This window comes from Oncorhynchus kisutch, linkage group LG8 (assembly GCF_002021735.2).
Source record: "Oncorhynchus kisutch isolate 150728-3 linkage group LG8, Okis_V2, whole genome shotgun sequence".
NCBI classification, from domain to species: domain Eukaryota; kingdom Metazoa; phylum Chordata; class Actinopteri; order Salmoniformes; family Salmonidae; genus Oncorhynchus; species Oncorhynchus kisutch.
Genome location: NC_034181.2, coordinates 34,348,947 through 34,363,024, shown reverse-complemented (window position 1 = coordinate 34,363,024; position 14,078 = coordinate 34,348,947). Strand labels below are relative to the sequence as shown.

At 42.6% G+C, this 14,078-nt stretch overlaps 1 protein-coding gene across 3 annotated transcripts in view; it reads right to left on the bottom strand.

Moving 5' to 3' along the window:
* Nucleotides 1-14,078, bottom strand: part of LOC109895820 (E3 ubiquitin-protein ligase DTX1) — a 67,789-nt gene extending 53,711 nt beyond the window's left edge. The window contains exons 1-2 of one of the 3 annotated variants that reach the window (XR_004210790.1): nt 13,291-14,078; nt 11,865-12,544 (exon numbers count right to left, since the gene is read on the bottom strand). Coding sequence is in view for 1 of the 3 variants with exons in the window: in XM_020489827.2 (XP_020345416.1) it covers nt 11,865-12,123 (259 nt within the window). In the remaining 2 variants the exon portion in view is untranslated. Of the gene's footprint in view, nt 1-11,864; nt 12,545-13,290 lie in introns of those variants that run through there. The other 2 variants (XM_020489827.2, XM_031830173.1) reach the window with 2 other exon arrangements.

The window sequence follows — 14,078 nt, the reverse complement described above, 5'->3', positions numbered from 1 at the left end:
GGCCTATACAGGAAATTACAAGAATAGGTAGTCCTATACAGGAAATGACAAGAATAGGTAGGCCTATACAGGAAATTACAAGAATAGGTAGTCCTATACAGGAAATGACAAGAATAGATAGTCCTATACAGGAAAAGGCAAGAAGAGGTAGGCCTATACAGGAAATGACAAGAATAGGTAGGCTTATACAGTAAATGACAATACAAGGTAGGCCTATACAGGAAATACAAATAATAGGTAGGCCTATTCAGGAAATTACAAGAATAGGTAGTCCTATACAGGAAATGACAAGAATAGATAGTCCTATACAGGAAAAGGCAAGAAGAGGTAGGCCTATACAGGAAATGACAAGAATAGGTAGGCTGTAGGCCTATACAGGAAATGACAAGAATAGGTAGGCTTATACAGTAAATGACAATACAAGGTAGGCCTATACAGGAAATATAAATAATAGGTAGGCCTATACAGGAAATTACAAGAATAGGTAGTCCTATACAGGAAATGACAAGAATAGATAGTCCTATACAGGAAAAGGCAAGAAGAGGTAGGCCTATACAGGAAATGACAAGAATAGGTAGGCTTATACAGTAAATGACAATACAAGGTAGGCCTATACAGGAAATACAAATAATAGGTAGGCTTTTACAGGAAATTAGAAATAGTCCATGGTCCTCCTAATTGAATGGTCCGATATCTCCTTAGATCCAGCCAGTTCTCCTTCAGTTCAGGACAGAAGGGTGATGTTAGCCCTACAAAAGCCCCCCTGCAAAACATACACGTAGCCTTTCTAATACACATGTCCTCCTTTATCTTTACTCTGCTCATCCTTCCTGTTCACATGTGGGTCAATAATGTTTTGATTTCAAATGGTGACGGCTGAGGGCCAAGTCATACCCGACCTGTAGCACGTAGCAGGAATCCTTCTCAGAACTTCCCCCACACACACTGCAGGCTAGTAAAGAAACCACACACTGCCTTCCCCCAACACAACTGCAGTACACACACTCAGCAAGATGCCGTCAACAGCAATAGAAACAAGACTGCAGCTACTGCCGGTTGTCATCTGCACATGAAAATGAAAAGTGACAGCTTTATTTCTGCAATTGTATCTTTTTCCACCATAAGCCACCAAACTGTTTTGAATTAGTCATCGAGGATTGCAAGCACAGAGAAAGCAGGTCAGAGGAGAACAGGTTCTCACGCCTGCAATACCAAAACAAATAAGGAGGAGAAACAAAGCACGTCACTAGCATGGGTCACAGCAATGGAACAAAGCCGCTAGAGTTCATCTCTGTAGTCAGTCACACACACTAGAATGTCAGACCAGCAGCCCACACTGTAGCCTAATGTAAATCTCAATTACTAGAAAAAAATGAATCACCTATATATATATATATATATATATATATATATATATATATATATATATAAAGTTGAAGTCGGAAGTTTATATACAATTAGGTTGGAATCATTAACACTCATTTTTCAACCACTCCACAAATGTCTTGTTAACATACTACAGTTTTGACAAGTCGGTTAGGACATCTACTTTGTGCAAGACACAAGTCATTTTTCCAACAATTGTTTACAGACAAGATTATTTCACTTGTAACTCACTGTGTGCCAATTCCAGTGGGTCAGAAGTTTACATACACTAAGTTGACTGTGCCTTTAAAGAGCTTGGAAAATTCCAGAAAATTATGTCATGGCTTTAGAAGCTTCTGATAGGCTAATTGACATCATTTGAGTCAATTGGAGGTGTACATGTGGATGTATTTCAAGGCCTACCTTCAAACTCAGTGCCTCTTTGCTTGACATCATGGGAAAATCAAAAGAAATCAGTCAAGACCTCAGAAAAGAATTGTAGACCTCCACAAGTCTGATTCATCCTTGGGAGCAATTTCTAAATGCCTGAAGGTACCACGTTTATCTGTACAAACAATAGTACGCAAGTATAAACACCATGGGACCACACAGCTGTCATACCGCTCAGGAAGGAGACGCGTTCTGTCTCCTAGAAATGAACGTACTTTGGTGCAAAAAGTGCAAATCAATCCCAGAACAACAGTAAAGAACCCTGTGAAGATGCTGGAGGAAACAGGTACAAAAGTATCTATATCCACAGTAAAAACAAGTCTTATATCGACATAACCTGAAAGGCCGCTCAGCAAGGAAGAAACCACTGCTTCAAAACATGCCATAAAAAAGCCATACTACGGTTTGCAACTGCACATGGGGACATTTGTAGAAATGTTCTCTGGTCTGATGAAACAAAAATAGAACTGTTTAGACATAATGACCATCGTTATGTTTGGATGAAAAAGGGGGTCGCTAGCCGAAAAATACCATCCCAACCGTGAAGCACGGGGTTGGCAGCATCATGTTGTGGGGATGCTTTGCTGCAGGAGGGACTGGTGCACTTCACAAAATAGATTGCATCATGAGGGAGGTAAATTATGTGGATATATTTAAGCAACATCTCAAGACATCAGTCAGGAAGATAAAGCTTGGTCGCAAATGGATCTTCCAAATTGACAATGACCCCAAGCATACTTCCAAAGTTGTGGCAAAATGGCTTAAGGACAACAAAGTCAAGGTATTGGAGTGGCCATCACAAAGCCCTGACCTCAATCCTATAGAATATTTGTGGGCAGGACTGAAAAGGCGTGTGCGAGGAAGGAGGCCTACAAAGCTGACTCAGTTACACCAGCTCTGTCAGGAGGAATGGGCCAAAGTTCACCCAATTTATTGTGGGAAGCATGTGGAAGGCTACCTGAAACGTTTGACCCAAGTTAAACAATTTAAAGGCAATACTACCAAATACTAATTGAGTGTATGTAAACTTCTGACCCACTGGGAATGTGATGAAAGAAATAAAAGCTGAAATAAATAATTCTCTCTACTATTATTCTGACATTTCACATTCTTAAAATAATGTGGTGATCCTAACGGACCTAAGACAGGGATTTTTTGACTAGGATTAAATGTCAGGAATTGTGAAAAACTGAGTTTAAATGTATTTGTCTAAGGTGTATGTAAACTTCCGAATTCAACTGTATATATATATACAGTCGTGTCCAAAGGTTTTGAGAATGACACAAATATTAATTTTCACAAAGTCTGCTGCCTAAGTTTGTATGATGGCAATATACTCCAGAATGTTATGAAGAGTGATTGCAATTAATTTCAAAGTCCCTCTTTGCCATGCAAATTAACTGAATCCCCCAAAAACATTTCCACTGCATTTCAGCCCTGCCACAAAAGGACCAGATGATATCATGTCAGTGATTCTCTCGTTAACACAGGTGTGAGTGTTGACGAGGACAAGGCTGGAGATCACTCTGTCATGCTGATTGAGTTTGAATAACCGACTGGAAGCTTCAAAAGGAGGGTGGTGCTTGGAATCATTGTTCTTCCTCTGTCAATAATGGTTATCTGCAAGGAAACATGTGTCGTCATCATTGCTTTGCACAAAAAGGGCTTCACAGGCAAGGATATTCCTGCCAGTAAGATTGCATCTAAATCAACCATTTATCAGATCATCAAGAACTTCAAGGAGAGCGGTTCAATTGTTGTGAAGAAGGCTTCAGGGTGCCCAAGAAAGTCCAGCAAGCGCCAGGACCGTCTCCTAAAGTTAATTCAGCTGAGGGATCGGGGCACCACCAGAACAGAGCTTGCTCAGGAATGGCAGCAGGCAGGTGTGAGTGCTTCTGCATGCACAGTGAGGTGAAGACTTTTGGAGGATGGCCTAGTGTCAAGGGCAGCAGAAAAGCCAATTATCTCCAGGAAAAACATCAGGGACAGACTGACATTCTGCAAAAGGTACAGGCATTGGACTGCTGAGGACTGGGGTAAGTCATTTTCTCTGATGAACCCCTTTCCGATTGTTTGGGACATCTGGAAAAAAAGCTTGTCCGGAGAAGACAAGGTGAGTGCTACCATCAGTCCTGTGTCATGCCAACAGTAAAGCATCCTGAGACCATTAATGTGTGGGGTTGCTTCTCAGCCAAGGGAGTGGGCTCACTCACAATTTTGCCTAAGAACACAGCCATGAATAAAGAATGGTACCAACACATCCTCCAAGAGCAACTTCTCCCAACCATCCAGGGACAGTTTGGTGACAAACAGTGCCTTTTCCAGTATGATTGTGCACTTTGCCATAAGGCAAAAGTGATAACTAAGTGGCTCAGGGAACAAAACATCGATATTTTGGGTCCATGGCCAGGAAACTGCCCAGACCTTAATTCCATTGAGAACTTGTGGTCAATCCTCAAGAGGCAGGTGGACAAACAAAAACCCACAAATTCTGACAAACTCCAAGCATTGAAGAATTATGCAAGAATAGGCTGCCATCAGTCAGGATGTGGCCCAGAAGTTAATTGACAGCATGCCAGGGCGGATTCCAGAGGTCTTGAAAAAGAAGGGTCAACACTGCAAATATTGACTCTTTGCATGAACTTCATGTAATTGTCAATAAAAGCCTTTGACACTTATGAAATGCTTGTAATTATACTTCAGTATTCCATAGTAACATCTGACAAAAATATCTAAAGACACTGAAGCAGCAAACTCTGTGGAAATTAATATTTGTGTCCTTCTCAAAACTTTTGGCCACGACTGTATATAAGAATGATACAATGTCTTTAAAGTCATAGCATAAGTTCTACATTTTGATTAGTCATAAGCTGCTGTGGAGTTTCAAGCGTGTTGAATTCCATGTAAAAATTACATCTCATGGAATGAAATTACAAACAACAGTTCGTGTGTGCCTAATGTCATGATCTGCATATGTAAAAGTCATGTAGTGTTACATGACTGTGTGTGGTGCATAAGTGTTTATTACATTGGCTTTCCATCATCAGGAGAATGAGAGGTAAACAGTGGTGAGGCAGCATTGAACCCTATCACTGGCCAGTGGCAGGGAGAGGGTTGGGGTACAATAGAGATGGCTGATAAGCCCATGTGTTGTGCTATGGGAGTGGGTGGAGTGAAAGGAGATCAGTCCAGAGCCGTGTTTAGCGCTTCAAACACCCCTCTGGGGAGGGGAATGGATCGATCCACTTTGGATGTGAGCCAATCCATTCCCAGCCTCCAGCCAGAGATACTTCCACAAATTAGGCAGCCCTGTAAGCCTGTGTGCACGCAATCCATTTTTTTACACTTCACCATAGACTGGTATCTTCTCATCACAAGCCAGTGCTGAGCTGAGCACTGTGTAAACCCTGTGTTTAGAATGACAACAGCATGCAGATGTGCTGGGCAGGCTGATAGAGAGAAGGGCCCTGCTGCACAGGCTGTGGTGGCTGCTGCTGCCGTCATCCTCCACTGATTACAGGGAGAGGAGTTCAAATAGAGCTGCTGCTCTCTCATTCTGGTAGTATGGGCTTGGTGCGTGTAGGTCTATGGTCTGGATCCCACCCATAGGAGGGACGGTTTTGCCCAAAGCCACAGGAGACTGTCCAGATCCCGGAGAGTGTGTAGAGAGGACACACACCATCCAACTGACAGATAACTCCATCACTCACACTCCTGCTAGGACACACAAGCGTAACACAACGCTGCTCAGGGCCGGATTACCAAACGGGGACCCAGAGCACGTGCCCCTGGGCCCCCGAGGCACGTGCTCTTCCTTGAGACATATCAAAAACACTATTCAACTATCAAGAAGGAGACAGCGATATGCCATCCCTCCTGGGCTTAGTGGGACTCGCTTTGGTACTGGCTCTTCAATACTTCCAGTTTTATGTAACGGCCTCTACCCTATGGTGGTCTATACCGATCACAACTCTCTCTTTTCCTGCAAAAGACGAGCTCCACGAACAGCCGACTCCTTCACTGGAGTCTCACATCGCAAGATTTGCCCTTTGAAAACAGACATGTCCATGGTAAGGACGACTTGGTGAATGATCGTCTTTCCACCTCCCGGGTGGAGCAGTGGTTAAGGGCGCTGTACTGCAGCGCCAGCTGTGTCACCAGAGACTCTAGGTTCGCGCCCAGGCTCTGTCGTAACCGGCCGCGACGGGGAGGTCCGTGGGGCGACGCACAATTGGCCTAGCGTCGTCCGGGTTAGGGAGGGTTTGGCCGGTAGGGAAATCCTTGTCTCATCGTGCACCAGCGACTCCTGTGGCGGGCCGGGCGCAGTGCGTGCTAACCAAGGTTGCCAGGTGCACGGTGTTTCCTCCAACACATTGGTGCGGCTGGCTTCCGGGTTGGATAGCGCTGTGTTAAGAAGCAGTGCGGCTTGGTTGTGTATCGGAGGACACATGACTTTCAACCTTTGTCTCTCCCGCGCCCGTACGGGAGTTGTAGCGATGAGACAAGATAGTAGCTACTAAAACAAGTTGAAAAAGAGGGAGAAAAAGGGGTAAAATAAAAATAATATAAAAATGATCGTCTTTCAAGGGTGTGTGTAGCCCTGGCACACATTTTTTTTTGACTGCAATTTTACGGTATTGGTGTTTCGTTTTTTTGGGTGGTTTAGCTCATTCCAAGTGGGTGAGCGTTATAGAAACGTCAGAGTTTTAGCCTGCCATAAATAAATAAAAATAAGTTTAAAAAAGAAAAAAAATGGTATATACACTACGGTTTTAGAACACCTACTCATTCAAGGATTTTTCTTTATTTTTACTATTTTCTACATTGTAGAATAATAGAGAAGACATCAAAACTATGAAAGAACAGATGTAGTAACCAAAAAAGTGTTAAACAAATCAAAATATACTTTATATTTGAGATTCTTCAAAGTTGCCACCCTTTGCCTTGATGACAGCTTTGCACACTCTTGGTATTCTCTCAACCAGCTTCACCTGGAATACTTTTCCAACAGTCTTGAAGGAGTTCCCTTGTATGCTGACCGCTTGTTGGCTGCTTTTCCTTCACCTTGCGGTCCAACTCATCCCAAACCATCTCAATTTGGTTCAGGTTGGGTGATTGTGGAGGCCAGGTCATCTGATGCAGCACTCCATCACTCTCCTTTTTGATAAAATAGGCCTTACAGAGCCTGGAGGTGTGTTGGGTCATTGTCCTGTTAAAAAACAAATGAGAGTCCCACTAAGCCCAGGAGGGATGGCATATCGCTGCAGAATGCTGTGGTAGGCATGCTGGTTAAGTGTGCCTTGAATTCTAAATAAATCACAGACAGGGTCACCAGCAAAGCATCCCCACACCATAACACCTCCTCCTTCATGCTTTACGGTGGGAAATACCCATGCAGAGATCATCCATTCACCCACACCGGGTCTCACAAAGACATGGCAGTTGGAACCAAAAATCTCAAATTTGGACTCCAGACCAATGGACAATTTCCATCTGTCTAATGTCCATTGCTCGTGTTTCTTGGCCCAAGCAAGTTTCTTCTTATTATTTCTGTCCTTTAGTAGTGGTTTCTTTGTAGCAATTCAACCATGAAGGCCTGATTCACACAGTCTCTTCTGAACAGTTGATGTTGAGATGTGTCTTGTTACTTGAAATCTGTGAAGCATTTATTTGGGCTGCAATTTCTGAGGCTGGTAACTCTAATGAACTTATCCTCTGCAGCAGAGGTAACTCTGGGTCTTCCATTCCTGTGGCGGTCCTCATGAGAGCCAGTTTCATCATAGTGCTTGATGGTTTTTGCGACTACAATTGAAGAAACTTGTTCCGTATTGACTGACTTTCATGTCTTAAAGTAATGATGGACTGTCATCTCTCTTTGCTTTTTGAGCTGTTCTTGCCATAATATGGACTTGGTCTTTTACCAAATAGGGCTATCATCTGTACTCCCCTACCTTGTCACAACACAACTGATTGGCTCAAACACATTAAGAAGGAAAGAAATTCCACAAATGTACTTTTAACAAGGCACACCTTTTAATTGAAATGCATTCCAGGTGACTACCTCATGAAGCTGGTTGAGAGAATGCCAAGAGTGTGCAAAGCTGTCATCAAGGCAAAGGGTGGCTATTTAAAGAATCTCCAATCTAAAATATATTTTGATTTGTTTAACACTTTTTTGGTTACTACATGATTCCATATGTGTTATTTATTAGTTTTGACATCTTCTGTCACGCCTTGGTCATTGTATTTTGTGTTTTCGTTATATATTTGGTCAGGCCAGGGTGTGACGGGTTTATGTTATTGTATTTCGTATTGGGGTTTGTAGTATTTGGGATCGCGGCTGATTAGGGGTGTTGTATAGGCTTGGCTGCCTGAGGCGGTTCTCAATCAGCAGTCAGGTGATTCTCGTTGCCTCTGATTGGGAACCGTATTTAGGTAGCCTGAGTTTCGCTTTGTCTTTCGTGGGTGATTGTTCCTGTCTCTGTGTAGTGTTCACCAGATAGGCTGTATTAGGTTTCATGTTCCGTTTGTTGTTTTTTTGTATTTATTAGTAATTTCATGTATCGTCACTTATTTTCATTAAAGACATGAGTAACCACCACGCTGCATTTCGGTCCTCTCTTTCAACAAACGAAGAACGCCGTTACATCTTCACTATTATTCTACAATGTAGAAAATGTACAATGCTCTTCCCTGTCTTTATTTTGCTCCACTTTTTGGTTTGGGTTGAGTTTTTCTTTTGTTTGCCTCTTCTTGGGTAAATTTTGTGGGCGCTCATGGTGGGTGTCTTTTAGGTCTCAGTACTTGTTGCTAGTCAACTTTCTCTCAGCCTCACAGGAAAATGTGTAGAATAGCAGCTAGCTCCATCCACAGCTGCAGTAGACAGCAGCACCACTGGTATATTAACCATGGTCTTCCACCAGAGGAAAAATCTGAGGCCCTGCAGCAGGCTAGTTGATTGTGGATTTGCGCTTGTCCTTCACACAGCAAACATCCACTGTGAACAAATGTATTGAAAGCCATAACAAACAGAGCCGAGGCCACGGTTTCCCATTTCAGCGTTCATTTAAATTGATCAATATCACATAGCCTCTCAACAGGGCCCTATATGAAGACAGCCACAGCTGCAGGAGCCTATCACAGTTTTTAGAAGGTAGAGGAGAGGGGCCAGGGGTGGGTGTCCAGGATGCTGTCCGTCAGAACCTGTTGTGACAGTTTTATCCCAGCTGAGGGGGAAGGTAACACGGAGAACGGCACAATGAGGAGCGATAAACGTCAGGCACAGGCCCAGCACCATGGTAATGGCTGACAAACGGTTGGCTAGCTCCTCTCTCTCTCTCCCTCTCTCTCTCTCTCAGCCACCCAGTCTCAGACACATGTGCAGCTCTATTCTATCAAAGGACACGATGACAAGGACAGCAGAAATCACCCACAGCACTTTCCTAGGCTTTTAGGCAAGTGTGACAGGCAGCTATGCTAAGATACTGCCTCGTCACATTCACACCAGCCAACATGATTTCACCGTGACTATCAATAGAAGACCAATGACTTTACATCCAACTGAACAATTCATTTCACTTCAAAGTAACATTTGTTCTGTTGTGCCAATCCTCATAAGCTACACAGCATATAGGATAGCAAGAACGTTTTGCTCATGCTGAGTGAGTTTATATTCTATGAAAAAAGAGATGTACCAGCTAGTAAAACTCAATGAGATATCCTCCCCTTTCTCTCCAGCACTCTCTCTGACACAGTGTCATGTTCTATGCCCTGTTAATATAGAGGTCTGGCCTTTGGGACATAGAAGGTTCATCAATTAATGAATCACTATGATACATTAATTGTTCAGGTGAATGAGCTTGCGGGGCTAATTGAGGTGTCAAAGGATTCTCTATAGCTGAGACAGAACAGCTTTCTGAGACCTCCCCCACATGCGTGCATCCTCTCCCACAACACACTGTGGCAGCATTGACATCTAAAACTCAGACAGGAACGCTTTGATAATCTTAGGCAAAAACACTCTCACATCTGAGAAGCAAACGTGTCCAAGAAACAGAAGCAACACAGGCAGGCAAATTAACACCTTAGTGGGATGACCAAACAATGACCAAACAACCTATAGGGCGATCAGAAGCCTAGTATGTTTCTGTTGATTCTTGCTGGGATTGTGACCTTTGGCCCCAAGTTTTCTGAGCCAAATAATAATAATAATATAGAACAGTCTCAATTCGTTGGGGCATTGACTCTACAAGGTGTCAAAAGTGTTCCACAAGGATGCTGGCCCATATTGACTCCAATGCTCCCCACAGCTGTGCCAAATTGGCTGGATGTCCTTTGGGTGGTGGACCATTCTTGATACACATGGGAAACTGGTGTGCATGAAAAACCCAGCGGCGTTGCAGTTCTTGACACAGTTCTACCACACCCCATTCAAAGGCACTTACATTTTGTCTTGCACATTCATCATTTGAATGGCACATACACAATCCATGTCTCAATTGTCTCAAGGCTTAAAAATCCTTATTTAACTTGTCTCCTCCCCTTCATCTACACTGATTGAAGTGGATTTAACAAGTGACATCAATAAGGGATTCACTTGGTCAGTATATGTCATGGAAAGTGCAGGTGTTCATAATGTTTTGTACACTCAGTATATGTGATCGTATACAAATGAAAGCAAGGTTTGAAATGATTATGTTTTAGTCAAATGTTATATCTGTTTGAGTTTCTTGCGGTCAATTTGCAGTCTACAAATGATTTGTAATTATGTTCTGGCCCCCCGACCATCCACTCAAGAAAATAAATCGTCCTGCGGCTGAAACTAGTTGATGATCACTGATCTATAGGATATCTCTATCCTGTATTTCTAAGAGTATCTCTATTTACTAGATGGAGTCAATGCCGCTTTTCCAATCATGAATAATTGGTAGGTTTGTACCTGAGAGTGGCAGCACTGTGAGTACTGGTAAGAGGCAAGAAGATGAAGCATGAAAATACAACCTTAAAACCGAACGTGAAAACTAATTATCTTTCACATTGTTATTTTCTGAAAGAAAATATCCTTTTTCTGTTTTATGGCCCTGGATTGAGTTGGGATTACAGCAGTCGATCACTTGAAATGCTTGGCTGCCTCATTCACGGTGACCTTTGGCAAGGTCATGACATTAAAGCGTAGAAGATGAGGTAATGATTAACGTGGTTGTTAAACTTGTTTTTCATCTGATGAGCATTAATGGTCCTCGGAGTGCTTCATCTTCTGTTGTAGCAACAATACCCACCTCAACCTGTGGTTCAGATAGGTCCCAGCACATTTGGATCTCTCGCCTGACTTCCCCAAGGAGTTCAATTCAATTTGTTGAACAACCCATAATGTTTTTGAGCCCCACAATATTTTTCTTTGATGACAAAATTTTCCAACGAAAATAGTGTCTTATATGCTGCTGCATAAATGATGTAATATGCCAGGGAGATATGGTCAGCCATATCAGCTATGTTTAAAAAAAAAAAAGGCTGTAAACGAGGCTGACTGCCAGACAAGGCTCCGCTGATAGCCAGGTGTAGCGGTGGTAAGGATTCACTCCATGGTGCTGGAAAGAAAGCTCTGCTGTTGGGACAGCTTTATGTAGGCACTAACAGTTTGTGGGCACCGCTTGGCCTTGTTATAGTGCAGTTAATGTATTGTTTAGTGTTGTGTTGTGGCTTTGCTGGCATGCATCTACAAAAAATTGGGGGGAGTTTCCCCTACCAAGATGCTAATATCACAAATGGTTGTATGGCAAATACAGAAATAGATGCACATCCTTCAAGGGTGGTTTCCATATGAACTTGTTGAGCTAGGTTGCAAAGAAAATGTACACCATAATGGAGGGGTCTATTGGCTAAGAATGAACATCTGAATAATACGTACAGCATGCTGTGGCATGAACTGCACCTTTTACATTGTTCATCTATTCTACCATTGAAGTTCATAATGGGGAAATACAGTTACATAAGTGTGTGATCACATGATAATGATGATGAACGACACAGATGTTTTGACTGGTTCTTACCTGTGTCCTGTCTAAACTGGTGCATGGACTGCAGGTCGATGATGTAAGAGGCCAGCTGGGCATCCACCTGTCCAAGGACCACAGTCCCCCGCACGTCCCCCTTCAGTACGTTCTCTATGTGGTGGCACGTTGCCGCGCTGTAGGGCCGCCAGCGCCCATGTTCGTTCAGCCACTCCCACACCACCACCCGGGCCAGGTTCTGAGGAGGGTACCCCAGCCCGTTGACCGACACCAGCACCCCAGAGCCTGGCCGTGCCATTGTTCCACTATGGCAACCGTGGTTCAGCTGCTGCTACTACGGTACAAGAAGACCACTGCTACCCAGCAGGCCACCAGAGATGCCCAAGCATTTGTTCTTCTTTTTTAAAACAACAATTAAAACTTTGATGTCAGCAGTCACTCTGATAGTCCTCGGTCAAATGGTGGTGTTTCCAGGGCACAGGTCCAGTGGAGTCATCTAGTTCACTTAGAAGAAACTCACTGTCATCCTGAAGGTGCTTTTTTCCACTGCAGTTTCTTTAACCAGCCTCTTTTTGAAATGCCAAAAGCAGCTAAGCTCCCTCCTCTTATGGCTTGATGTGTTTGAAGTGGCAGATGATGTTGATGTTGATGAGCTTTGCAGAAGTATACAACCGGAGCAGTCTCAGAAAACCCAAGCAGATGAACATGGGATATACACTCTAAATCAGACAGGAGACAGGAAAGAATGTGACATAAAAAAAGACAGATAGAAAATGCACATTGGTAGGATTTGTCCTGACTTAACTAAAAGGAAACATGGCAACAAAAACGTTATGATTTAAATACATTCGAAGGATACCATGAATACTTCACAGTGTTATTACTCCATAATAAGCATGCGGCTCCAGGATCCTATACTTTGCATAGTTATTTCTAGGTAGTATAAAGACACAATGTATATGTTAGCATATCAACAGCAATATAAGGATGATTTGAGTCTTTATCTTTTCATTTTGGAATTTATTTACAATATCTTATTTATTAATTATTTACAATCATGTGCACGATATTCCTCAACGGTATTCTATAATAATTATCGAGGTCTCTTTTTTTCGATATAGGGTTCGCATTCTTATTCAGCTCTTAAGTGTGTATGTGCTGAGTATAATTATAGCTTAATCCAACACATACTAGGCTACCGAGATCTTAATTATACATTAAAAAAATATATATATATATTAAGTATAGCTACGTCCAAGCACAATTTTGGCTGGACTCGATAAACCATTGTAATAATAATCGAGGTTTTGTTCTAATCCCGTCGAGTTTGCAATGATTGCCTATTTTGTTCGGCAGACAGACCTGTAGGTTGTGATCGAGGCGAATGTTGCCTATTGCAAATTCAAGCAAAAATAAACAGGCGCAAATCATAGGTTGTGATTTAGTATAACGCAGGAATACTTACAAAAACGGTATTCGATTCTTCAGGACAGTAGCGTTATTCAAACCTGTGATATGTCCTCCCATAAATTACAAATAAAAATATATTTCAGATGATGAATTGCCTTATAATCAAGCAGTGCCGGGTGTTATTTCCAATTATTTGCATGTTTCCGTTCTATGCATCTCAGTTTATCCGAACTCCGACAGCCTGCTATGGATAAACAATAAAACGCATGCCCCAATTACAATCACCCGAACGTTTGAGGTGCGGAGCCATTATTGCTATAGGACTGGTCTGGTGGTTTCCCCCTTAGATGTATTAAATGAATTCGCTCATAAACTGAACATGCAAAAGTGGTCGAAAATTACGCACAACGGTCCACGAGCACCTGTGATGCTGACCAAGAAAATCTCTACTATTACCATGGCTGCGCGCGTAATCGCGTTGCGTTGTGGAAAAATGACAGGAAGATGTTGCATCGCTGAAGTGAAAATGAGACGACGGTGAACAGTCTGTTCTAAAAACAGCAAAATATTGCTCATGTAAATGAACGAAATCAACTATATTTTTTACTCATCAAATACATAAACAAATATTTGCATGAAATAGGTCATTTTCAACGCTTTGATCTGAACGCTTCCATTGAATTTCCTTAGCCTACATTCGGTAGACCCAAACCGAGTCCGGGAGAAAAGCCTGCGGTGTGTGCATCACAGCACTGGACTGTTGCTCCACAACTTTAAGATAAAATAGTACGCTATAGAGATAAACCTAACAGACAGCACCACTTTCGCGGCAGAGGATTTTTC